Genomic DNA, 24,451 nt, shown 5'->3' with positions numbered 1-24,451 from the left:
TCTGTAACTTAATCATTATGATCCAGAAATAATGTTAAGCCATTCCTAGTAGGCACATCACAACATGTTCCACAGGCATACACATTTGTGTAGCATGCACATATGTACATAACTCAGACCCACAAAAGGAAGACTTTAAGCAAGTCATTAAGTAAACCACACTGTAGGAGAACCTTTCTATTCTCCTGTCTCCTGTAATTTGACCTCTCCTGGACTTCTGTGTTTCTTTTCAGATTGCACAATCACTCAATATCCAACATAATGCTCTGTATGTCACAGATGCTTTACACTTGGTGGTTAGGTAATGAACTAACCTGGGATGAAAATTCCACCTGGTTATTATTTATAGCTCTCCTAGAGGTTCTGGAAACAGTGATGGGGAACAATTGTGGCAAGCTACAGATTCTAAGTGTTCCCTTGTTTATATCTTAGTGCTTTCCTTCTTGCTGTGGCTGCTGTGTTTCTGTGTACCCTTTGGTCTGGAGATACAAATGCAGTCTCCTTGGGTTGCCATGGCACCGTGGACTAGCGGGCTCAAAGAGCACAGACTTATTTTCCCACAGTTCTAGGGACTGGAGTCTGAAATCAGGGCAACAGGGGATGGACTTCTCACAGAGTGCTGAAGTGACAGAAAGGAGGAAGGAATACCCTCCTGGTGTCTCATCTTAAAAGGGTGCTGATTACATCCTGGAAGTTCAGCCTTCGTGGATTCACCTAAACCCAATTCTCTCCTTAAAGCCAGAATCTGTAAATACTGACTAGTTGAATTTAGAGCTTGAGCACATAGTTTAAGGGAGAAAGACTGAAACCAAGACTAGGTTAGTAAGAGAGTCCATGCTGAGGACTGGAAGTATTGGGGAATGGGATAGGTGCACCGTCTTCTGGCAAGCAGAGGGCCTTAGAAGATTTTCATAACTGAGTTATGTTGATAAAAGGAAGGTATAATAGAAGAGTTGGAGTCTTTCTGTTTTTCTCTCCATGTAGCACATATTATAAAGAAGTCCTCCCTATGAGCCCACCACCAGTGTTAAGTAAGGTCACTCACATAAAAGTGGCAGCCCCTCACACCCTGTTCAATAGCAACTGATTTGAAGGATTATAGCCCTTTTCTCTTCCCATCCCCTAAGCCATGTCCAAAGGAGCTTACATGGTAATTCCCAGGATGAAGCTGATGGATAAGCTTGTAGGACATAGTGTGTCTGAGCATTCCCCCACCCTTCTCTAGCCTTCCTGATATGGCTGGCACATCTGAGCCCACTTGCAAATGGGTTGGTGGTAGGAGAGGACATAGATGCTATTGAAACACACTGTGTGGGCAAAAGAACTTGTCCGTGGGACAGGTCAGAGGAGCATAACCTCCTTCCAGATCTTTTCAAGAACATCAGCTTGAGCGTGAACAGACCCACAGAGCATCTACAGCTCAGGCCTCCTCTCTACCTCTACCATGATCCCCAGTAAAATTCTGGTGTACCATCTCCCACCCAGCAGCAACACCACAGAGGTACACACTCCTAGCAGACGTCGCAGGAAGTCTCTGGGAGATTTGTTCCACAAAGGCTACAGGGTGAGGTCTTGGCCAGCAGCTCCTGAGAAGGAAGAACCAGAGAACTTCTGGCAGTCACTGGTGGCTTGCGGCAGGGTTTGTGCTTCTTGGGGTAAGGTTTTTCCTAACTATAGTCATTCTTTCAAAGTATGCCATATTCCTAAAGGCAATGCCCTTCAGTGGCACAGCATTTAAGGAAGTGTTGTGGTGTACATGTGGGTATGTATGTATGTGTGTGTATGTATGTGTTTGTGTGTGTCTGTATCTGTTTCAGAGTATGCTGCATGTGAATGGTGTATATGTGTGTGTGCATATTCATGTGAAATGTGTATGTAGCTATGTTTGTCTATATTCTCTGTGTGTGCATATTCATGTGAGATGTGTGTATGTATCTGTGTGTGACTGTATGTCTGTGTGTGTGCATATTCATGTGAGATGTGTGTATGTATCTGTGTGTGTCTGCATATCTGTGTGCGCATATTCATGTGAGATGTGTATGTATCTGTGTGTGTCTGTATGTCTGTGTGTGCATATTCATGTGAGATGTGTGTGTGTATCTGTGTGTGACTATATGTCTGTGTGTGTGCATATTCGTGTGAGATTTGTGTGTGTATCTGTGTGTGTCTGTATGTCTGTGTGTGCATATTTATGTGAGATGTGTGTGTATCTGTGTGTGACTGTATGTCTGTGTGTGTGCATATTCATGTGAGATGTGTGTGTATCTGTGTGTGACTGTATGTCTGTGTGTGCATATTCATGTGAGATATGTGTGCATATCTATGTATGTGTGTGCATGTGTGCCTGTGTGTTGGCAGAAAGTAGCCATCTCCTTTTCCTGTTTTGTTGGCATACCAAAATGTGCCAGGCAAGACTGAAATCTCTGCCTTCCTCTTTAGATGGATTTAACTAGCCTCTACCTCTCCTGGATGTTATTGTGCTTTCAAAGAGAGCCCTTGGGAGAATTTGGAAGGTGACTGGAGCTACCTTCTTTTACAAAGTGGCAGTAATTTTTAGTGTAAATTTCAGTGTTTCCTGAAGAGGCACGGATGATGTTTTTTTCAGACAGGCAGAAGGGCTGCAGGTTACTTTCCTCTGTCCTTTAGTGGGACTCTGGCAGTGCGGTCCTGCCTGCCTTGTGTGATGCTTCATTATCTGTACCCAGTAGGAGCCAAACCTTTAGGCGGATTTTTCTTTCTCAACTACCTTCCAATAATAGGGATTTGGTTTTGTCTAGCCATCTATAATGCATAACAGTTTCAAATAAATGGCTTAAATTTACATTTTCAGACAAAAAAAATTCTCCATTTTAGCTCTATTTCCAGAACATCAGCAGTACCGGAAGCTTCTTTAAAATGAAATATTGCCCCCTTGGAACCCAGCTAAGAATTCTGATGTGGATAGGCTCAGCTCAAATAACTCTGCATAATCTAATTATGCCTAGCAAAATTCCAATTAGCAAGCAAGAGATGGGTGAGTCTAGTCAATCTTTTTCATTAGCAATGACAAAAAGGACGTCTTTCAGATGAACTGTCTAGAGTCAATATTCATGTAACTGTGTCCATTGGCTTAGTTTTATTCCCTCTCCCTTTATTGCAAAGAATTGCTAGGGGCTCCTGCAGCAAGCAGCATTGGTAAGGACCAGTGTGAAAGTCACTAGCAAGAGGGGTATGAGCAATGGGATGTTCAAGAGGAAAGAAATTGTTACCCAAGGAATAGTTAGTGATCAATTAAACCTATGGGTTTAAACTTACTGTCTGGTATGCTTCTGACTTTTCTCTTTAGAGCATTTTTCATGAGCAAAGTCATCCATTTTCAGGGGACCATTGATATCCCTGTTCTTGGGAATGATGAGGTGAATGGTCTCCCATGGAGCAAATGTGGTTGTTAGAAATTGACAGGAAAACCAGTTAGATGGAGATAAATGTTGTGAAGATGAAGAAAGTCATGAAATTGAGGGATGCGCTAGATGGACTGGCCACAGGCTTCTGGGATCCAGCCCTACCATGAATGGGAGAAGAACAGTCCAGGGAGAAGCAGGAAAGAAGGCCTGGTGCTGAAAAGGAACCATGGGATGTTCCTGGTGCAGAGGCAGAGTATGAGGGGCAGCGAAATATTGGTCCCTGAGAACTTGGCTTAGGGAACACCCTGAACAAAAAACAAACTCCACAAAGCCCTCTAGTTCAAAAGAAGGACGAGTGGCCATCAGTGAGATGGAAGTCATGTGAGGGTTTTGGCCAGGAGACACGTACTCTTAACACTATCAGAAAAGTTACATCTTTTTCTGTGAGGTGGCTGAGGATCCAGGTGGGTTGGTGAACTACGTGAAACATGGAGAGCAGCTTTCAGACTCTTGGCTCAGTTAGAGGTTACTGTGAGTTAGAAAACTCCGGAAGTAGATACTCCATCCATGAGCCTTCATTGACTAGTTTGGTACGGAGCAAGAAACCAGCACAACTACGTTGGTGAATGAGTCATTGAATGGATCAATGGATAGGTGTCAATTCCACTGTGACCATGGCCTGATGTTTAGTATCTGTCAGACAGGAGTCAGGGCTGAGAAAATGTAAAGAACAAAGCAGCCTGGATTATCTCCCTGGGAAAAGATTTCTAATCATGTTACACAGGCAAGGAGTATTTATAGAACACGTTTTCTGGCTGGAGGAATAAAGGTCTAGGAATGATTGGGAGCGAGAAACACAGGTCCTACACCTCTGCTTAGGAAGGAGAGGCTTGAGTTTAACCATTGGTTGGGATAAAAAAGCAGGTGACCCCAGTAGCACCCAGGCTGAGGACACAAGGTCACCTGTAATGGCTGAGCTGTGGGAGACGCCCTTGGAAGATTCCCCCTGTGCAGGGAATAGTCCTTTTCACTCTGGTACTTACAGTTTGGATTTGCCTTCTCCTGGTCTGCAAGGCCAGATGACAGTGACCTTGTCAGATGCCACAAAAATAATTGCTCTCTGGGATTTGCATGGGGCTGTAGGGATTGGAAACTACAGAGGTTTATTAGAACCTTCCAGCTCTGGATTTAAAGATTAAGGAGTGGAAGGGAAAGGGAAATAGTAAATTGCAAAGCCTGGACAGGCTTTCTGCCTCAGGCCAGATGTGTTTGCTCATGTGATTTCTGCCCCATGTTATCTCAGGACCTCAAACCTACAGAATTTCTGGGATACCAGGGATCTGAACAATGAATGACTAATCAACTTCCCACTTACCTGGTTATCTCTTCCAATTCCTCATCTAAGAGAGGGCACTTAAATCTCTCAATCTGAGCTGTTACTCCTGAGATTCCATAGCCCCAGTTCTCAGGTGACTCTAACCTGGAGCCATCATACCTGCCACCAAATTTAACCCTTCCAGAGGAGATAACCCTGACTGAGGGGCCTTCTGACCTAGAGCTAGTTGCTTCAAGTGACAAAATCTTGATACAGGACTAAGAACAAAGAAAATAGAAGCTACAGTCCTGATCTGCCACTGACTTCACAACACCACCACAAAGAAATTATGAATTGAAATCTTAATATCTAATTTTAAGACATCAAAAAATGAAAAGCATCTCATTTTATGCTTTTATATATATATATATATATATATATATATATATATAAATCTCATTTTATGCTTTTATATATATATATATAAAATCTCATTTTATGCTTTTATATATATATATATATAATTTTTATATATTTATATGATATAGTTTTACTGGGAAATATGTACTTTGTGTTTTATCTTTTTGAAAACCACATTTCCAAGTTGCTACTTTTAAGAAAAACTTCTAAAAAATAATTAGGAGGCTGGAGAGATGGCTCAGCAGTTAAGAGTATGTACTGCTCTTACAGAAGTCCCTAATTGAGTCCCCAGCACCTATGCCCGGTGGCCCACAACTGCCTTTAACTAGCTGCAGCTCTAGAGTCTAATGCCCTCTCTGACTTCCTCAGGTACCTGCATGCATGCATGAAGACACACATAACTAAACATAATTAAAAATAGAAGTAAATCTTACAAAATTAATTTTTAAAAGTTGTACGTGTGGCTTATGTGTGTTCACACGCATGTGGTTGTGAGGTGCTCACATGCATGTGTGGGGTGCCCACAGGAAGCCAGGGGAAGATGTTCGGTATCCTCCTGCTCTGATGCCCTCTGCCCTAGACCTTTGAGACAGAGTCTCCCACTGACGCCGTGGCCGGGCTGGCAAGCCTCGCAAAGCTTCCTGTCTCTGCCTGCTTCCCACAGCACTGGGGTTCCAAAAACCTGGGTGTAGCCACACATGGTGTTTTAAGTGGGTACTTATGTTGTCACAACACACATTCCTACCCACATCTCCACAGTCCCTTGAAACATAGAACTTATAAGAACTTATAACCACTTTTAAACACACTGTTTGGTAGTGATTTGCATCCTTGCAAATAGATGTGTAAAATATCATCCAAACATTAAATTTTTAATATGTAATTTAAATAATATTATTTATAATAATAAATAGCATATATTTTAATTAAAATACAATTGCACCATTTCCCCCTTCTCTTTCCTCAGTCATGCCTCCTTTCAACATTCATGGTCTCCTTTTGTTTATTGCTATTGTTGCATATATGAGTTAAGTACATAAGTGTATTAATAAGCCCATTGAGCCACCCCATCAAGTGTTACTTGTATTGATATGATTTCAGGGCTCATCACTTGTAATTGGGATAACCTATGAAGGGCCTCTTGCCCTGTGAAATCTTAATTCTCCATCTCTCAGCAGTCAGTGCATGCCCATAGTTTTGTCTAGGGCCCTGTGAGATTTCCCCCCTTCTATGTTAGCATACTGAGAATTGTTGTAGTTTTTGCTCTTTTTGGGAATCCATATTGTTGAGGCATAATGGGTGTAGGTTCCCTGACATTTCTTGGAAACATACTATCACAGCCGACTTCCTGGATCCTCTGGCTCTTGTAATCTTTCTACCCTTTTTCTGTTTGCTCCCTATGTCTTAAGTGTAGGAGTTGTGTTGTAGCCATTGGGCACAGGAACCCCATGATTGGTTGGGCTCTGAACTTTGACCGATAGTGGTTTTCTGTAGTGGTTCTGTCTGCTGCAGAGAGAGCTTTTTGATAAGGGCTAAGATCTACACTTACCTGTGGGTATAAGGACTGGTATTAAGAGTTCAGGTAGAAATTAAGCAATTCCTGTTTTTGTCCTTCCTAGCTCTTGACACCTGCCATTCTAATTGCTGTGTGTTTCTGTAACTTAACACTACAAGCATGTCCCTTGTTCCATGTTTGCGCGTGTGCAATATCTGTAAAGAAGATGTGCTAATGCATAAGGAGACCCACTTGTAGTGCTAAGCTGGTTTCTGCTTTCCTTAATGAATAATTTGGCAATGGATATCTTTGCTATTACAGGATTTGTTGTAACATCTTGGCCTTTATTACCAGATACAGAATTAGTTTGATTCATCATGTTGAATTACTTCTAAAAAGGTTTTCTATCAATTTGTAATTCCATCCTCAAATTATTATAAGACTCATTGCAGAGTCACCTTCCTAAATAAAACTCAAAGATACAGCTAGTGGTATGTAATGAATATGGTTCTTATTGTATTTTATATAATATCATATTTTTCTTCAACCTTTCAAAAGTATCTTCATAGCACATGTATTGATTGTAGCAAACACATTGTACAGTATGTCTCTTGAACTGATTCCTCATGCCCAGCTGAAATTTTATATCCAAGAGCTGCATCAGACCAGTTGCCTCCTGGCTGCTCCTTCCCCCTGAAAACCCTCTGTCTAGTCTCCAGTTCAATGAGATGGACTTTTTCAAGGTCAGGGAAAGAGTGAGACCAGGCAGTATTTAGTTCTCCCTATCTGCTTATCTCATGTAACATCACAGCCTCTCCGTTTGTCCAAACAGGCTTGTCTTCTGCTATTCCTACACTGTATCCCATTGTGCATATGTACTGTTCAAAATCCACCCACTCACACTGGAACATGGGTGGCTCTTAACTTGACTCCCTATCTAAGCCTTTGGTCTGCTTTGATTGGAGTTTTACATGGGATACAATTTCTTTCACTTCAACCAAACATAATTGATTCGAATGACTCTTTCCTAGTTATATTTTCTGTTCCGTGACTTTCTGTTTTGATATTTTAGGCATAGAGTACTTTTTACAGTCAAAGAAATTACTTTTTATTAAAAAAAAATACCTGTTTGATAGATCTCGAGGGTCCAGGTTAGTTGAGACTTCTGGTCTTTCTATGGGGTTGCCCTCCTCCTCGGCTTCTTCCAGCTTTTCCCTAAATCAACCGCAGGGGTCCCTGGCCTCTCTCCATTGGTTGGGTGTAATTATCTGCATTTTTATCTGCCCCTAGGGCCTCTTGCAGGCAGCCATGCTAGGTTCCTGTCTATAAGCACCCATAGTATCAGTAATAATGTCAGGCCTTGGAGCTTCTCCTTGAGCCGGATTCCAAATGGTGCTGGTCACTGGGCCTCCTTTCCCTCGGGCTCTTCTCCATTTTTGTCCCCGCAGTTCTTTTTGATAGGAACAATTCTGGGTCAGAGTTTCTGACTGTGGGATGGCAACCTCATCCCTTCGCTTGACGCCCTGTCTTTCTACTGGAGGTGGCCCCCGAGCTCTCTCAGATGCCGAGCCACCAACCAGGCAGCATACACCAGCCGATATGAGGGCCCAACACATATACAACAGAGGACTGCCGGGCCTGGCCTCAGTGAGAGAAAATGTGCCTAATCCTTAAGAGACTTAAGGCCCAGAGAGTGAGGAGGTTTGGTGGGCTGGGGATATAGGGACATCCTCTTGGAGACAGGGTGCAGGGGAGATTTGGAATGAGGAACAGTCAGAGGGAAGACTGGGAGGGGGATAACAACTGGACTATAAAAAAATTAAATAATAATAATAATAATAATAAAATTAAAAAAATTTTAACCTGCTTGGAGTACTAAGGATTTAGCCAAGGGGCTTGCATATGCTAGGTATATGTTTTACCAGTGAACTGTATTCCTAATTTGGAAATGATCCTTGCTGCACCGTTATTCTTGTTGTATCATTTTTCACTGGGAATCTTTGTTTTAAAACTTGCAGAAATTTGATCTTGCTTCATATTCATGATCCTGATATTTCAGTTTTCAGCTTCTTTTCACCTCTCGTTTTAGATAGATTGTCTAGTAAGTGTGCACGTTTCATTATTTTTCTGTGTTAGTATTTACACTGGGTTTTTAATTCATCTTGAATCGTTTTCAATTATGATAAAAAATGAACTGAAGTTCTTTCCAGCTGTTGACCAGATATCCTAAAAATTGATCCTAAAAATTGATAGACTCACACTCGACTTGTGATTACTTCTTTATCAAATACTAACTTCTTACATAAGAATATTTTTATATAAGAATATTTCTCTGCTGTCTACTCATTTTTCTGTCCTTTCCCTCCCTCTCTCCATCACTCCCTCCCTTCCTTCCATCAATCCATCCATCTATCCTCCCTCCCTCCCTTTCTTCCTTTTATTTGTTTGTTTGTTTGTTTGTTTGTTTGTTTTAAGTCCAGTAATCACTGTGTAGCCCAGGCTGGCCTGGAACTCTGTCTATAGACCAGGCTGTCTCTGACTCCAGAGAGCTGAGCTTAAAGGCATGTGCCATTATTCTCAGATATGCTTATTTATTTTTCTTATTCTTTTTTCATTGTTTGTGGTAAATCTAACTTAGATGGTTACTGGGAGTTGAATTTAGTAAGATTTCTTTGTGGCTAAATAACGTGGTCATTTTTGGTAACTGTTCAATGGTTATTCAAGAATAGTTTACTAAGTAATGAGTGTGAATGTGTGTGTAGGTATACACACATCCCAGGATGTCCTCCCTTGAAGGGAGCAAGGCACCAGCGGTGCCATCTCTGTCCTTGTCCTCTTGGTTTCTCACTCCCTTACTTCACTTTCACTTTTGTTAGGGAATTTAACTTTAGATTACTGTTATTTATTATTTATTTTTTAAAAACTCATTCCACACACAATCAGTTGCTTCTATGGTTTCTCTTACTGCGTCTTATATCCAATTTCTGCTGGAATTATTTTTCTTCTAGTAAACTCAGTGTCTATATCACTTGGCAAAAGCAATTTCTTCTGAGGACTGTGAGGGGATCTGTCCCTTGCTTTCCTGCATCTATTGCAAAAAAGTGTATTTTTACATTTAGAAATGAATTAAATGGGTATAGGATCCTTGAGTAGGAAGAGATCACGATATTTTTCAATTCATTTCTCACTTACTCACTTATAGTGGTTTCCTTTGGTCGTCTGAAGTTCTAGAGTTTCTGATGTTTAGAGCCATCCCCACTAGCATAATTTTTAGTTTCATAGGTACATAATCTAGTCTTGATTTTATTATTGTTTTCTTTATTATGACTTGCCTTCATATGATGACTCAGAATTTTTATCAGTTAATCCATATTGCTTTTCTAATATTCATCCATAAATGTGAACTAAGAAGTGTTGTTCATGCTGTTGACCATCTCTGCCGCCAAATCTCTGCCAAATGCTGAATGCTCTGTTCTATAAGTAATAACGCATTGCACCATTGATTTCTTTTTAAGTGGCAGCTAAATAGCATGTTCCTTAGAAATTGAGTTTACGTGTACAGGTAGTATGCTGAGTGGGTGAATTATTGGCTTTATTGGCTTTTAAGTGACTCAGCAATTAATTACTCAGATATCAATAGGGAAGTTTGGGGGGGGGCATGTCAAAATAAAGAATGCTTCTTTAGGCAGCATAAATAAATGTGTCAATATGGAATGATAAACTGAAGGTTTAAAAAGAAAAGGTACTCTAAACCAGAGGTTCCCAAACATGGCTGCATCTTAGAATCTGAACTTTAAAATGCTCTATACCCAAACGATACCCCTGACTATTAAATTAGAATATCTTGAGCTGGGTGGCAAACTGTGCTGGCTTTCACTCTTCAGCCTGCAGATGTAGCAGGATGGCGCAGCAGCTGCTGATCGGCAGGCTGGTACCTTGGTGTGAGCCCCCGAGCAACAGCCCCGCCTCAGCTGAGAGCTTGTGCAGAGCACAGAGCATCAGGCCCCTCACAGACACACTCAGGCTGAGTGTGAACACTGTGCTGACTAGATTATACCAGGATGCCTCCACAGCAGCTGTAGTCAACTACTCCCCGTGGTCTATGTATATGAACAGAATTGCACAGCAATGAAGCTGTACCGCTTTACATCTTGTTCACAGCAAAATTAGTCATTGGACAGAAACTAACGTCTTTATTAGCCTCTGACCTCTATAGCCATGTGCAGACACACATTATAACACACACACACACACAGAGAGAGAGGGGGGTAGGGGAGGGAGGGAGGAAGAGGGAGAGAGAGGGAGAGTGAGAGGGAAGAGAGGGAGGAGAAGAGGGAAGGGGAGGGGGAAAGAGAGGGAGAGGGAGACGGAGAGAGAGAGGGAGGAGAGGGAAATCCAAATAGGCTCTCTCTACTAACACCACCCCCACCCTTGTGGTGGTGAACTGGCTAACTACAGGCCTAAAGCCAGGTGGCAAGACAAAATACAAGTTTTCTTTATTGTGTTGATTGTTTCCATGATGTTTTGCCACAACAGTAGAAAACTGACACGGCTTCTGTGAGCCCAGTTTGAACCTGGAATGGTCTGATGGTGATCTGGTTCAGAGAAATGGCCACAAGTCTGGGGTTTGGGTACTCTCCACTCCAGGAATGCTTCTTTGAGAGCCCAAATGTCCCCCTCCCCCATTTCCGTAGACTCTATCGGCTTTGTACTGTCTTCTGGGTAGCTCCCGTTAGGAAGACACTCGGGGCTAGCTAAGTCGGCTTCCTTAACAAGATTATAGGTTGTTTATGTTTTCTTTCTGTTGTCATAAACACTGCAATCAAAAGACATTTAGAAATGAAAGTTTTTAGACTTTATAGCCTATTATCCAGGGAAGCTAAAGCAGGAACTCAAAGGAGCTTAAAGCAGTAACCACAGAGGAATGTTGCTTCCTGGCTTACTCCGCTGTGGTTTGCCCAGCTTGCTTTCTTATACAGCCCCAGCCTACCTGCCTAGGGATGGTACTGCCATAGTTGTCTGGTCCTTTCCACATCCATTAACAATTAGCAGAATGCTTCACAGGCGTGCCTACAGGCCAGTCTGATCTGGTCATTTCTTCAGCAGATCTCTCTCTTCTCAAATGACTCTAGGTTTGTGTTAAGCTGACAGTTAAAGCTTACCATGATCTAAATGGGCTCTATGTCCCCTCCACTTCTTGTCTTCCTAGCTTCATATTCACCTACCTCCATCGAAGAAAATCCTTTGTTGTATTATATTCTTGGAAGTCATTAGTATGTGGCAATTTGCAAACATCAGCATTTAAGAATAAGTCTAGGCAGCAGTAGTTTATCATTGGTTCAACAAAATACACACACACACACACACATATGCACACCCAACTGTACACACAAACACATAAAGAAGACCATGTATGTGTAGCTAAAGCAGGAACAGCTGCCATGTTGCTGTCAGGTCTATCCCAGCTGACTACTTCAATCTCAGTACTTGTCACTTGTCACAGTACTTGACATGGTGCTGTGAGATCACCAAGTCGCCTGAAGTGTGAAACTGTATTCTCCAACCTGTTATGTCTGACCAGATTTAATGTCTTGTTTGTTTGGTTGGTTGATTAATTGAGTGATTGAGTGATTGATTGATTGAGTGAGTGAGTGAGTGAGTGAGTGAGTGAGTGGCTTGCTCAACTTGAGAAAACAAAGATGGGCTATTCGAAAATGTTTTAGCTGCTGATTTTAGTCTTGTAGAGCTACTGAGTAGTTGTCAAAAAAATGCTTGTTAAAAAATTCTGAGTTTTGCCCAGGTGTTATCAGTGTTAGCTTTTCAGGTGAGACAAACAACTAAGACGTAGGAGAGATGGATTTGGGGTTGCAGTTTTGGAGGCTTCAGTATGTGGTCATCTGGCCGATCGCTCACCTGGAGGAGGCTGGGAAGTGGGGAAGAGGAGAGAAGGCTGGGGTTTCAACATCATTTTTCAGAACACTCCCTTTAAGGCCCCACCTGTTAGAGGCCCATGTCCCACTGGTGCCACAGCTGGAGACTGAGCCTTTTCGACATGAGCTTCAGGGGAACACTTAATGAGAGCATCTGACACTTCCTGTTTCAATGCCCTCCCCAAGTCTGATGCTTATATTTTGTATTTAACTAATTATTATACTTGAAACTTGGAAACAAACAAACAGGCAGATATGTCTTGGCTCTTTTAAGCTCACACCCGTTTTTCATTTCTAGAGAGTTCTGTTGTGTTCTAGCTATTGTTTCTGACCTTGGAGTTGTCTGTACTTCCTTTTACTCCTCTTTGAGTCTCTGTGATCTCCACGCCAATGCTATTTACCTGCATTCCATCCTCCCCCTGCTCACACCCTGCTTCTTTGTTGTTCTTATAGAAAATTTTAATCCAAATCCAGGGTTTCTACCCTCACCTTTGATAATTCAGTTCCAGGATAAAAGACACATATCTTTATATTTATAATAAGCCTTAATCAGCATTAATGTTGGATAAATATCTATCCTCTTGCTATTAAAATCTATTTCCTATCGATAACCTCGAGTTATCATTTACTATGTTTCATCTGGGCTGCTCCTAACTCCAACTGGCCAGGCCTCAGGACCGTGCCATCCTGACTCCTAACCTAAGGCATCCTTTTCCTCTTTCCACCGTCTTTTCTCCTTGCTCATGGTCTCCTATGACCCTAAGGCCAGGAACACTAAGCCCTGCCTGTCTCAGTTCTGCCCAGCTATGGGCTTCATTCAGCAATCAGAAATTACTTGGGGGCGAGATCACTTAGCCTCTGTTGGGTCTTCATGTGGAAAAGCACTCTCTCGCCTTTGAGGCGGCCAGGTCTTGGGGGCTGCACCTTAGCATTACAGCACAGAGTGACAGACCAAACCTTGTTTTCACTTTTTCAAGGCAATGTCTGTTCAGATGCTGATTCCACTGTGTAACCTTCCAGCAGTCTGTGTTCTCAGTTTCCAAATCTCTTTCCTCTCACCTACCTTGATGCTCAGACCTGCCTGTTGTGGTCAATACATTTTAGAGAAGTAGGAACACACTTTCTGAAAGATCACGTCTCGTTCACAATGATAGGTTCTTTTCTGATGACAAATGCTCCCTCTGAGGAGCTGTTATCACTTTCTCCTTCTTTCTTTGTTAGTCCAACACTCCCATCTCTGGACTTGTTAGCACAACAGTTCTACACTGGGTCAGTTTTGTTCAAGGAAACCGGTACCCAGGGCTTCTCTGTGAAGGAGCAGAGTGAGCTCCAGTGGTGCTCTCGCGGCCTGCTCATCTCACCGTGCACATTAAAGTTCTTTCACGTTCTCCCTTAAGGGGAACAGGATAACTTCTCACCCTGTCCATGTAGCTAGCAGCTCCGTCCACTGGGCTCAGGGTCACACCTCGCACTTGAGGTGCTTTTGAAGGCAGAGGAGAGGTAATCCCTCCGGAAGGGGCTCCCCAGTGCCTGCTGGAGGCATTTGGTGAGCAGGTCTCCAGAGAGGTGGTGAAGGTCCTAAGGTCAACGCCTGATTTGGATCATTTTTTCGTCACATGGCTTAGACAGAAATAGAGTGACCCTTGAAGACAGAAAAGGAGTGACTAAGGAAGAAGCTGGCTGTGGCAGAGGACCTCTGTGACCCGCCACTTAGGCTGCAGAGACCAGAGGACCAGGAGTTTACTACAGAGTGTATTTTGATTTTGGTTTGGTTTTGTTGTTCTTTGTTTTTTTTTTTTTTGTGGATTTTTGTTTGTTTGTTTGTAGCCCGCCTGGGTGCCCGACACCCTGTTTCTGAAAAGCAAAACAACATCTAAAACAACTCACTGATTGTCGTCCCTCTCCACTTAGAAGCTGTAACTCTTCCATGCAAGAGAAGCTATGGATGCACAACATAGTTGGCGTTAGTGAACATGGAATTGTTAAGATTCTGAATCACAGAGTTGTGAAATGTGATATCCTAGTGTTCTGTGCTCTCACCTACCTTGATTCTCAGACTCTCTTTTCTCTTGTTTTTTTAACTGGGAGAGAATTAAAAATACTGTAAAACACAGGTAACTCTGGGCTATAGTCTTTATCGGGGCTGAAAATAAAGATTAAAAAAAAATCTCAAAGACATAAGGTGATCCGATTTATTCTTAATCTGCTCTTAAGCACAAGGGTTGCCCTAAATGATCCCAGTTCCCAGTATTTTTCAGAGACCCAAATTCTGCCAGACTACTGCATAGCTCAGGAGCAGGACTTTATGTCAGAGCTCACCAGAGGGGACAACCCTTCTTAACGAAGGCCCCTCCCCCAGCTTGTCCCCTTGTGTGCTTTCAAACAGCTCACATTTAACTGGAAAGCACCTTCACTACCTGAGATTAAACCAGTGAAGAATCCAAATGAAGAGACAGGTCCAAGGTACTGGAGCATTCATCTTCTGCAAGGCCTACAGGGCCCTCCAAGCAGACCTGAGGGCCCTGACTCAGGCAGCAGGCTGTGAGCGAGACAACCAAGTCTTAAGAAGTAACATCTCTGTTTTGTTTCTTTCCAGGCTTGAGATTTTTAAGAGCTCTCAGACTGATACAGTTTTCAGAAATTTTGCAGTTTCTGAATATCCTTAAAACAAGGTAAGCTATTTCTTCTTGTCCTCTGCCCATCTGGTTCCTTCGGGCAGGGCTGTAAATACCAAGTGTATGTTTCCGCTGTGTTAAAATGATAGAGTTATATTATTTGTAGGAAGAGCGTATCACTGAGCTGGAGAGCTCACCTACCCAGGTAAGGCTTCTGCATGGTCAGGGAGAGATAGGAGAAAGGCAGTGATGTGGTTCTACACGTGGGGAAGAGGATACAGTTCAGCAAGATCACATGACTGGCATCTAGGCATCAAGTCGGTCTACAACACGGGTATCCTGGGTCCAGCCATCCATCCTGGATGAGAGATGGACTTGCTCACTGACTGGGAAGTCCTTGTTGCCAGGTCCTAGCCACCCCTTTAGTTACCACTAAATAAGAATTGAACTTGGCCATAAAGGCAAGAGAAGCAATGTGCTTTGACAGGCAATCACAAAGCTCATATGGCAAACAGAAAACCATCTCGTCCCTACATCCATTTGAGCTGTCTTGCTTTATATTCATAGAGATCAGAGGGTGTGCTCTGCAAACTGCCTGGTGGGGGAAACTCTAAAAGCCTCCAGTCAAATGCACCATGACTGCTTCTGTTAACTGCATTATGATCTGGAAAACACAGCTAGGAAGGGCCAGAAATTCCTTTAGGGGACCCCTGCCTGATGACCTGTGGGTGCCAGACCGGTGCTGGTAAGCACACTAATATAAGGGTCAGGAGCGCCCTAATGGGGAGCAACTACAGCTCATAAACGTCTCTACTAGGAAATCACATTTTAAGAAGACCCCTCCTAATGTTCCATTTCTTCTTTGTTTGGCTTTAATGTGTCTGATGAGTGACAGAAAGCAGGACACTTCTGGGTTGTGCCGTGTAAACTTAATGTACCTGCTGCTCAAGGGCTTGGATTCTCTTGGTTTCCTACTTGTGAAATCTGGAGCCCAGCTTCTCGTGTCCAGTATATCTGGCAAGTGTGCTTTTATGTTGTTATTGATCCTTATTTTAATTCCATATTTGCCCCCTTTCCAATTATTCATTTGTATCAATAGGAGATAAAATTAATGTTCTATTGACAGGGCGAAATGTACAAAGGGCCACGAAATTCTCTTAAGTTATGCTTTATCCCTTTATATTTTATCTTTGGAGGTAAAAATTTATTGCTTCTCTATTTTTGATTTATAATACCATTCATAGAGAGTAATTTTTTAAATGTCCTTTGAGTAGCCATATCCTTAAGTTTTACCTTTTAATAGATCTTCTAAGCAGTAGGCTTATATTGCTTTTGAAACAGAAGTGATGAACGAAGCTAGTGTATCTAACTAGACCCTTTAATCCCAGAACCTGGGAGGTGGAGGCAAGCAGATATCTGTGAATTTGAGGCTACCTGGCTCTACATAATAAGTTCCTAGCTAGCCAGGGCCACAGAGGGAGACTTTGTATCAAACAAACAAACAAACAAACAAACAAACAAAACATATCTATTATGAATGTATACTGAACTTGCATTACAAGGCTGATCCAGCCTCCCACCCCCACTCCCAGGGAGAGTTACTGGGTATCCAATACCAAACTAGGGGGTCTGTCCTAAAGATTTGTGCTCCAGCAGGGATTAGGCTGGGGGTGCTATAATGGAACCATATATACCCTCTCACATGTCCTGGGGTCTCTTTCTTCTGCTTGTCACTGACCTCATAAATCAATGAGACTTTTGTTCTATGACACTGGGACTCTCATAAGATCCTAACAATAATGCAGAGAGCATGTGTTCCTGCCCTCCTCTTCCCATGCAGACCCCCTCTGGTGACCAAGATGTGCCATCCGAGTATTTTTTACCAGCCTTGTGCTAGGGCACTCACCCATTTCCCTCTAAAAGACCAGCCACAATGGCCTTTCTTTTAGATTCAGAGGTTGGATATGGTTGCCTTGTAGAACAGCCTCTTCGTAGCTGTGTAGTTATGATGCTGCTTAATTTTCTGAGTAAAGGAGGAATAGAGTAGAAGTTTCTGTCTGGAGGAAGAGGGGGCTGTGCTTCTGGGGGGCAGCAGCTCTCTAGCACAGTAGCAGCAATTGGGTATCTGCAATCCTAGCCCTCAAACAGCATTTTCTCAGGACTACCACTTCCCACACAGGAAGTTCTACTCTCAGAGGATGTCTCTCCTCAGAGAGTGCATGTCCTGGGTTGCCATTATTTGCAGTTACAACCAGGTGGCCACGTGACCCCTGTGAGTCTAAGGTGAGCATCTAAATATTCAAAAGTGAGTGTGCATGGTAAGTGTTCCAACAAATACTGTAGCTAGAGGTGTCTGAGAAGTAGGAATGCAAAAGCAGACCTCCTGCCAGAGTGTAGGGGTTAGAAGTGGAGTGAGCACAGGTCTGGGATGCACAGAGGTGCTGCGCCAAGCCTGGCAGGAGCTGTGCAGCAGGAACCGGAGAAGAGGGAAGCCTTGAGAAAAATCAAGTGTCTGTCATTGTAGTGGGGCTGCAGGATGGTCACATGAAGGGTAGGGAAGATGGTCTGAGTTCTCTCAAGATATTTGTAGAAAGCACACAGTAAGAGAGAAACTATGACACCTGAGGGACCTTTGAGCCATTCCATGTTCCTGAACATGTGGTTGACAGAAGGAGGGTGAGTTCAGGATAGGGAGGCAGAGGTCACATCTCCAGGTCCAGAGAAACACTTCCTTCAGTTGCAGGAACTCTAGAAGTGTGGGGACACTTTCTCCTTGGTGTGGCTGCCTACAGACACTCCTTCCTTCTTCCTTCAGACACTCCAAGATTATTTCTCAAAGCTCTGTGCAAAAAATGAAACCCTGGGCTTTTAGGGATTTGGCCTTGGGCAGGTTCTTTTGTGAGTCCTATATATTCTGATGCTTTCATGGTGACTTTATAGCAGAAGGTGGGGTAGGGAAGCTGTGTCATCATTGTTAGGAAAATCCTGTCTGGATTTCTCTTGTAGTGATCCCCTACCAGTCTGAGGTATTAGGGAAGGAGGGAGACTTTACAAATATGATAAAAAAAATAATGGTTTAAAAACTGTGGTTTTATTTTGTATTCTTCCATTGCTTAGTTCTTCTTAGAACTGAAAGAAATGGGACACAGCAGTAAGTGTGACCGGGGAGGGGGAAAATTAAGGGAACAGAAGGAACCAGAGTAAGCAGCAGGACAGGCAGGGGACTATGTAGCCAGAATCAGGGCAAGTCTTCAACCTGTAGGTTAACAGGGGGCCTAAGATTCTCTGTATCCTGAGATGGCCTGTTTAAGGAAGACCAGAGATTCTGGGTCATCTATGTGAGCTTCTGGAAATTCCTCAGTCATTCTACAAGCTGGTGAGTCAGTTTTCAGTGCTGGGTCATTTGCTCCACCATAAAAGCCAGATGAAATCTGCTTAAGAGCTTTAATTCCACATCTCATTCAACGTAGTCAATAATGTTTATTAAAACATGGATTACCTAGTATAGTTTTTTTCCCAAGATAAAAATGGCCTCATGGTTTCCTCTAATTGTTTAAATAACAAGTGCTTCCTGTGATCATTTGTACCATATGTAAGAGTGTAAAGGGTGCAGTAAAACACTCTGCCCTGTGCTGTGCTCAGAAAGCCATTGCTCTCTATTTGAGAAAATATTATCTCCTGTGTAGCCTATGTGCGCCTCTACTAACCAGTGACCTAAACAATACATGCAAATTACCTTTACTACGTATATAACCATAGAAATGGCTCCAAGGCTGTTTGTGAAACAGGATATTTGCTATGGAGATTACAGGGGGTATAAGGTAGAAGCCTGACTGTGAGGGTTGCTTAGATTGACGGGTTATTTGGAGAGCAAGATGCAAATGTTCAAGGATTTTTAATTGGGGGAGGAAGTATGGACATAGCATTCTGAAAAACCCATGTTTCCACTGGTTGTATAGAGTTGGTCTGAAGTATCTAAGGTTTAATAGGTCTTAAGACCAGAAAGGAACAGTAGTCCAAGGAAGGGCTTTTGAGACCAAGCCTCAGAGCAGGTCAGATGGACAAGGGGGGGATGGATACAGAGATAACTTAAGAACAGACTGTAGAGATAACTTAGGGACAGACATGACCCAACTTGATTTTGATTTATTATGTATCACAAAGTTCATTAATCTCAGCGTGACCTGGTCCAGTCAGTGCTCCAATTTAGGACACTTCTTAGCTACCCAGCAAGTGTTTCAATGAAAAGATAAAAATGGCTGTTGGCTCCTGGCTATGGCCTCAACCAGAAGCAAGGTAGCACTCAGCAAGAGGGCAGAATTTGGGCTTTCTTGGGCAATGTGACTGGCATTTCCAGGGCTAACGAGATCGTGTTCTGTTTTCTGAGGGGCAGATAAACCCTTGGTAGCTTTGGCTTTATTGCTATAATCTTCAGTATCATATTTTCTCTCCCAGCACCCAGGGGTCCTGGGAAAGGTCACTGATCAGTCAAACTCTCGATTGCCTATTGATAAATCACTGTGTCCACCCAGATCAATGACTGGAGTCCAGTGTTAGTCAGTCTGTGCCAAAATTCCTGAGAAAACAACTTAAAAGAGGAAATATATTTGGGCTCAGAGTTTCAGAGGTTTCTGACCCATGGCTGGGTAGCTTTGCTGTTCCTGTCTGGTGGCAGAGGATCCTGAGAAAGCAAAGTTGTTCACCTCATAGCTACCTGGAGAGAGGGGAAATAAGTACATAATGGGAGTAGACACCAGGAATACACTGCTTCTGATGCTTATAACATACTTCCTCCATCTAAGCTCCATTTCCTAAAGTTTCCAGACCCTCCCAGAATAGTATCACCAGCTGGGGAACAAATCCTCTTAACATATGAGCCCTTGGGAAACATGTCTTGCTGTGGTGGTTTGAATAAGAATGAATTCTAGAGGCTCATGTATTTGAATACTTGTTCCTAATTTGGTAGAACTGTTTGGGAAGGATTGAGAGGTGTGGCCTTATTTGAGGAGGTATGTTACTGGGGGTGGACTTGGAATTTTTGAAAGGCTCGTAATTCCTTTTCTCCTGCATAGTAATAAGGATGGATGCTCCCAGCTTCTGCCCCCAGCCATGTCTGAGTATCTGCTGCCATGCTCCCAGACATGGTGGTTATGGATTTGCCCCCAATAAATGCTTTTTTTCCTATCAATTGCCTTAGACCTGCTATCTTATCATGGCAATAGAAAAATAACTAAGACATATACTAAACCAGAACAGCCATGGAGAATTCATGGATGGGAACTCAGAAGTTTCTATGGAAACGCAACAATGACATTAAAAAAAAAAAAGGTCAGGTTTTCATGATAGAATCATGATCTCTCCTTCAAGGCAAGGAGCTAGACTCTGTATGATTGGTGACATTCTAACTACTGATGATTTTATGTTTGATCTAAACCTTTGGGCTTGGTCCTGAAGGCTATCCATAGCTATCTCCAATGATACTTTTTGCATAAACACACAACTTCTTCTCCTGGCAGCCTCTCCCCCCCACTTCTAAGCAGTCCTCTTCCAGATGGCAAAGTCCATATCACAGAAGACAGAGAACATTCATTGGGGTTAATCTTGCAGGTTTTCTACATAGCCTTCAGATATTAACATGGTCATAGAGTTCAGTTTGGAAGTCTACTTCCTCATTGAAAACAATCTGTGACATTGCTGATGTCATACAAATAGTCAGATTTCAGCAACAAACCTGGTCTGCCTCAGCAATGGTGATTTAATGTTCTGCACTCAGCAAGAGCTCCCTTAAGCACCATTAATATCCCAGTGATAATCATTTAGAGATTAATAATCACCATATTTAAGCCATTTTCCCAAAGCACCAAAAGATGTCAGTAGATTTAATATCTTGAAAAGATTCCACATGGTTGTTGATGCCACAGTGCTTTTTCAGGCCCCGAGGATTTGGGCGTCTGTAAGTGACTCAATTAGGTATTGAATTCTCCCCTGGGAAGACAAGCAGCACATGCCTCCCCTCTCTTTGTCACAAGCTACCTGTTCTCCCTACTTGCTTCTCTTCAGTGTCAGACTGCATCTTAGGGGACTTGCAAGGTAGAGGCATGGAAATGGGCTGCTCTATTTTGATTTTCCATTGAGAAACTTGCTGGGGCCAAGATTTAGTGATAACCTAGCTGATGAGACAGGGTGAGCTTCTGGTTTTGTTTTTTAAGTTTGTAATTCCATTGTCAGTCAGAGAACTTAATTTGAGATGGGGTGAAGGATGGAGTGACTCACTGAGGTGTCTGGAAAAGGCTTGGAGGTCAGGATTTAGTACAGCCCTCCTTGCTTGCCCTTGGGAGTGCCAACATCAGACCACAGCATCTAGAGCCACAGAGCTAACTGCATCAGGACAAAGTAGGCAGATTAGGCCAATTAGTATGTTCTTGGGAACAGTCTGTTTGTGAGCCATTTCTGTTCTGTATAGGCAAGTAGTAGAATGACTGGGCCCCAGAGAGAATGGCAGACTTTCTGTGTATCTGCACTCAGGCTGTCAGCAGCCCTCCTTGGGATTTGCCTCTCTTCCCATCTCACAAGGACTTGTTCTCACAAGGTCTTCTCTAGGGTAGATTGTTCAAAGTATTGTATCTGAGAAGGACCGGAACTCTCTTCCATTTAGTTCCTGAAAAGTGTGCCTAACAGGCTTATTGTTGGCTGATGTTTATGTTGGCTACATTCCACTGGACTACTTAGTAAAAGGAGTGCTCAGTTGACACCTTGGTCTCCCGTGTCAGTAGCTGTGGGGAGATGGGTCCTTAGGAAGTGATGATGGGCAAACTACAGGGTAAGGGAAAGAAGGTCCCTGAGGCATCCTATACTGTGTTCCCAAGTTCCTCCTTATATGATGAGGTCTGCCACTTGCCAGTGGTGATTCCCAGGCAAGCTCTGTAAGCTCCCTGAGGCTTCCCTAAGCTCTGTAAGCTCTTCCAAGGTGGGTGAGTGACAGTTGTGTTCTCATCTACCACCTGCATTAGAGGAAAAGGTGAAGATGAGGAGGACTCAAGAAAGTACTTAGTACATAAAGAGGCTTCAGCAGTTCTCGGGAACTACCCATGGTAATCCTGGCGAGGACCAAGATGCACAGGATGGACAGTCTGTTGTTTCTCCGGCATATGGTTTCAAACCCAGAGGATATCATCCCACACACCTCAAAAGGCCAGTTCCGCCCACAGCTTTGGAAGTATTTACTCATTCTTGTCCCAAGCTGTCAGAATCAACTCCAGGCAGACCGAGCACTTGGATTCCTCTCTTCAGTTATATAAGTATAAGCAGAAGAAAGCCCCATGCTTCATGCCTCACCCAGGAAAAATGACCACAGCTTTTGTTAGGAGACCTCCCTTTCAAAGTCCCCAAAGCTGAGCAGTGATAGCTTCCATCCGGGCCTTTTAAGCAGGATGCCCAAGACCCCAAGTCTAGCGGCCATTGATGACACTGACACTACACTGCGGCTGTGGTGTCATAGATCTGAAAGCAGCCGAAATGGCCATAGTTCCATCTCCAACAGCGTGGCCTACTGAACGAAACTTCTGGGTTTCCCAATCCCCAGATGATCTTGAAAGATCCTATGAGAAGTTAGTCAGTATACATCGAACATCAGCGTGGCACTGCAGGTTAGCACTGCATACATACTGTGAAAGCCTCAGAAGTCACCATTGTTAACTTCCTAAGCTGTTAGAAAGTGGATAATATATTACCCAAGAGAAGAAATAGGCAGAAAGAGGGCAGTGGTATCATAGATGGATTACCCAAAGAGAAGGGTCAGTTTCTTCAGGGCTGTGTCTTAGGGTTTCTATTGCTGTGAAGCCACACCCTAGCTGCAGCAACCCTTATAAAGGGAAACATTTAATTGGAGCCGAATTAAAGTTCAGACTGTTCAGCCCATTATCATCATGGCGGGAAGCACAGCAGCATGCAGGCAGATACAGTGCTTGAGAATGAGCTGAGAGTTGTATGTTTTGATCCACAGGCAGTAGAAGTGATTGTGTGCCACACCGCTCATTGCTGGAGCGAATGAGTTCCCAAAGCTCACCCCTACAGTAACACACTTACTCCAACAAAAGCACACCTACTCCCATAAGGCCACACCTCCTAATAATGGCACTTCCTATGGGCCAAGCACTGAAACACATGAGTGTGTGGGAGCCATACCTACTCAAAGTACCACAGGCTTCGTTGGGCCAGTAATGGGAGAACAGGAGGTAGGAGACTGAGTTCTTTTCTGCCCAATGAAAGTGATGCAAACATCATTAAACATAACCTCAGGACAACCAGCGTTTAAATCGGGATTGTGTGCTGGATCACATTGCTGAATTCAATTCGTTTTCTGAGACACAGCTGCATCCCACAGCCATGATTAGAGGTTGTGCCGTGATGTCCACAACACAATGGCTCAAACAAAACAAACACAACCGGAAAGAATAAACACACTGAAGAAAATAAGACAGACTACACAGAGATGACAAAAGCACGGGAAAATATCAATTTAGGGGAAGGATACACAAATTGTATTTGCTCTTCTTTCTGGTTTCTTTTTAATATATGTTTGAAGGGTTTTGTTTTAGACAAGTAAAGTTTCATCGAAGTTTGAGGGGTTAATGTAGCGTCCGGCTGTGATTTTCCTACAGACTCTGTTGAGACCCTCATTTCTGACCCATGTATCACACCTGATTCAAATTTTCTTATGACGACAGTAGCCTGCCTCTGCCCCCAAAGGGCATGCTGTGGCAACCTCAGGCAGTTCCAAATGGGTCTTCTCTCTGTAACGTTGGGACTCTGCTTGTCTCCTTTGCACAGTAATTCCATCAAGCTGGTGAATCTGCTCTCCATATTTATCAGCACGTGGCTGACTGCAGCTGGATTCATCCACTTGGTAAGTAGTCATGGAGACCCAGACTCTGCCTTCCTGGCTGGCTGGGGCAGGCCCTTGTTAGGCCATTTTATCACTTAACATTTGCTTCTTTGGAAAGAGACAAGTTTATTTGTATATACAGGAAAGAGGGACAAGCTACTCGACTTTCAGAATTCCCTACCCTTTATTCCCACCCCGCAAACTAGTTCCAAATGATGCAATGTTCCTAGGATCAACCAATATTTTTCAGCTGTACCTGTATTTCTTCAGGGAGACTTGCCTAGTTTTTCATTCTGTATGCAATAACCTCAGAAGGCCACAAGATGGCAGTGCTTCCACAGCAAACGCCCAGAACAAAAATCTGGCACCAATGTGATACTGCTGAAAGTTTGAACCTCAACAGCTCTTT

At 43.1% G+C, this 24,451-nt stretch overlaps 1 protein-coding gene across 1 annotated transcript in view; it reads left to right on the top strand.

The window, feature by feature from the left end:
- The window catches only part of Kcnma1 (potassium calcium-activated channel subfamily M alpha 1), a 692,507-nt gene that overhangs the window by 448,366 nt on the left and 219,690 nt on the right, over nt 1-24,451 (top strand). The window contains exons 6-7 of the mRNA XM_052189881.1: nt 15,140-15,215; nt 23,988-24,063. Of these exons, the coding sequence (XP_052045841.1) occupies nt 15,140-15,215; nt 23,988-24,063 (152 nt within the window). The remainder of the gene's footprint in view (nt 1-15,139; nt 15,216-23,987; nt 24,064-24,451) is intronic.

The sequence above is a fragment of the Apodemus sylvaticus genome, chromosome 8 (assembly GCF_947179515.1).
Source record: "Apodemus sylvaticus chromosome 8, mApoSyl1.1, whole genome shotgun sequence".
Classification (NCBI taxonomy): domain Eukaryota; kingdom Metazoa; phylum Chordata; class Mammalia; order Rodentia; family Muridae; genus Apodemus; species Apodemus sylvaticus.
The sequence above is the reverse complement of the archived record's forward strand: the minus strand, read 5'-3'. Positions and strand labels throughout refer to the sequence as shown.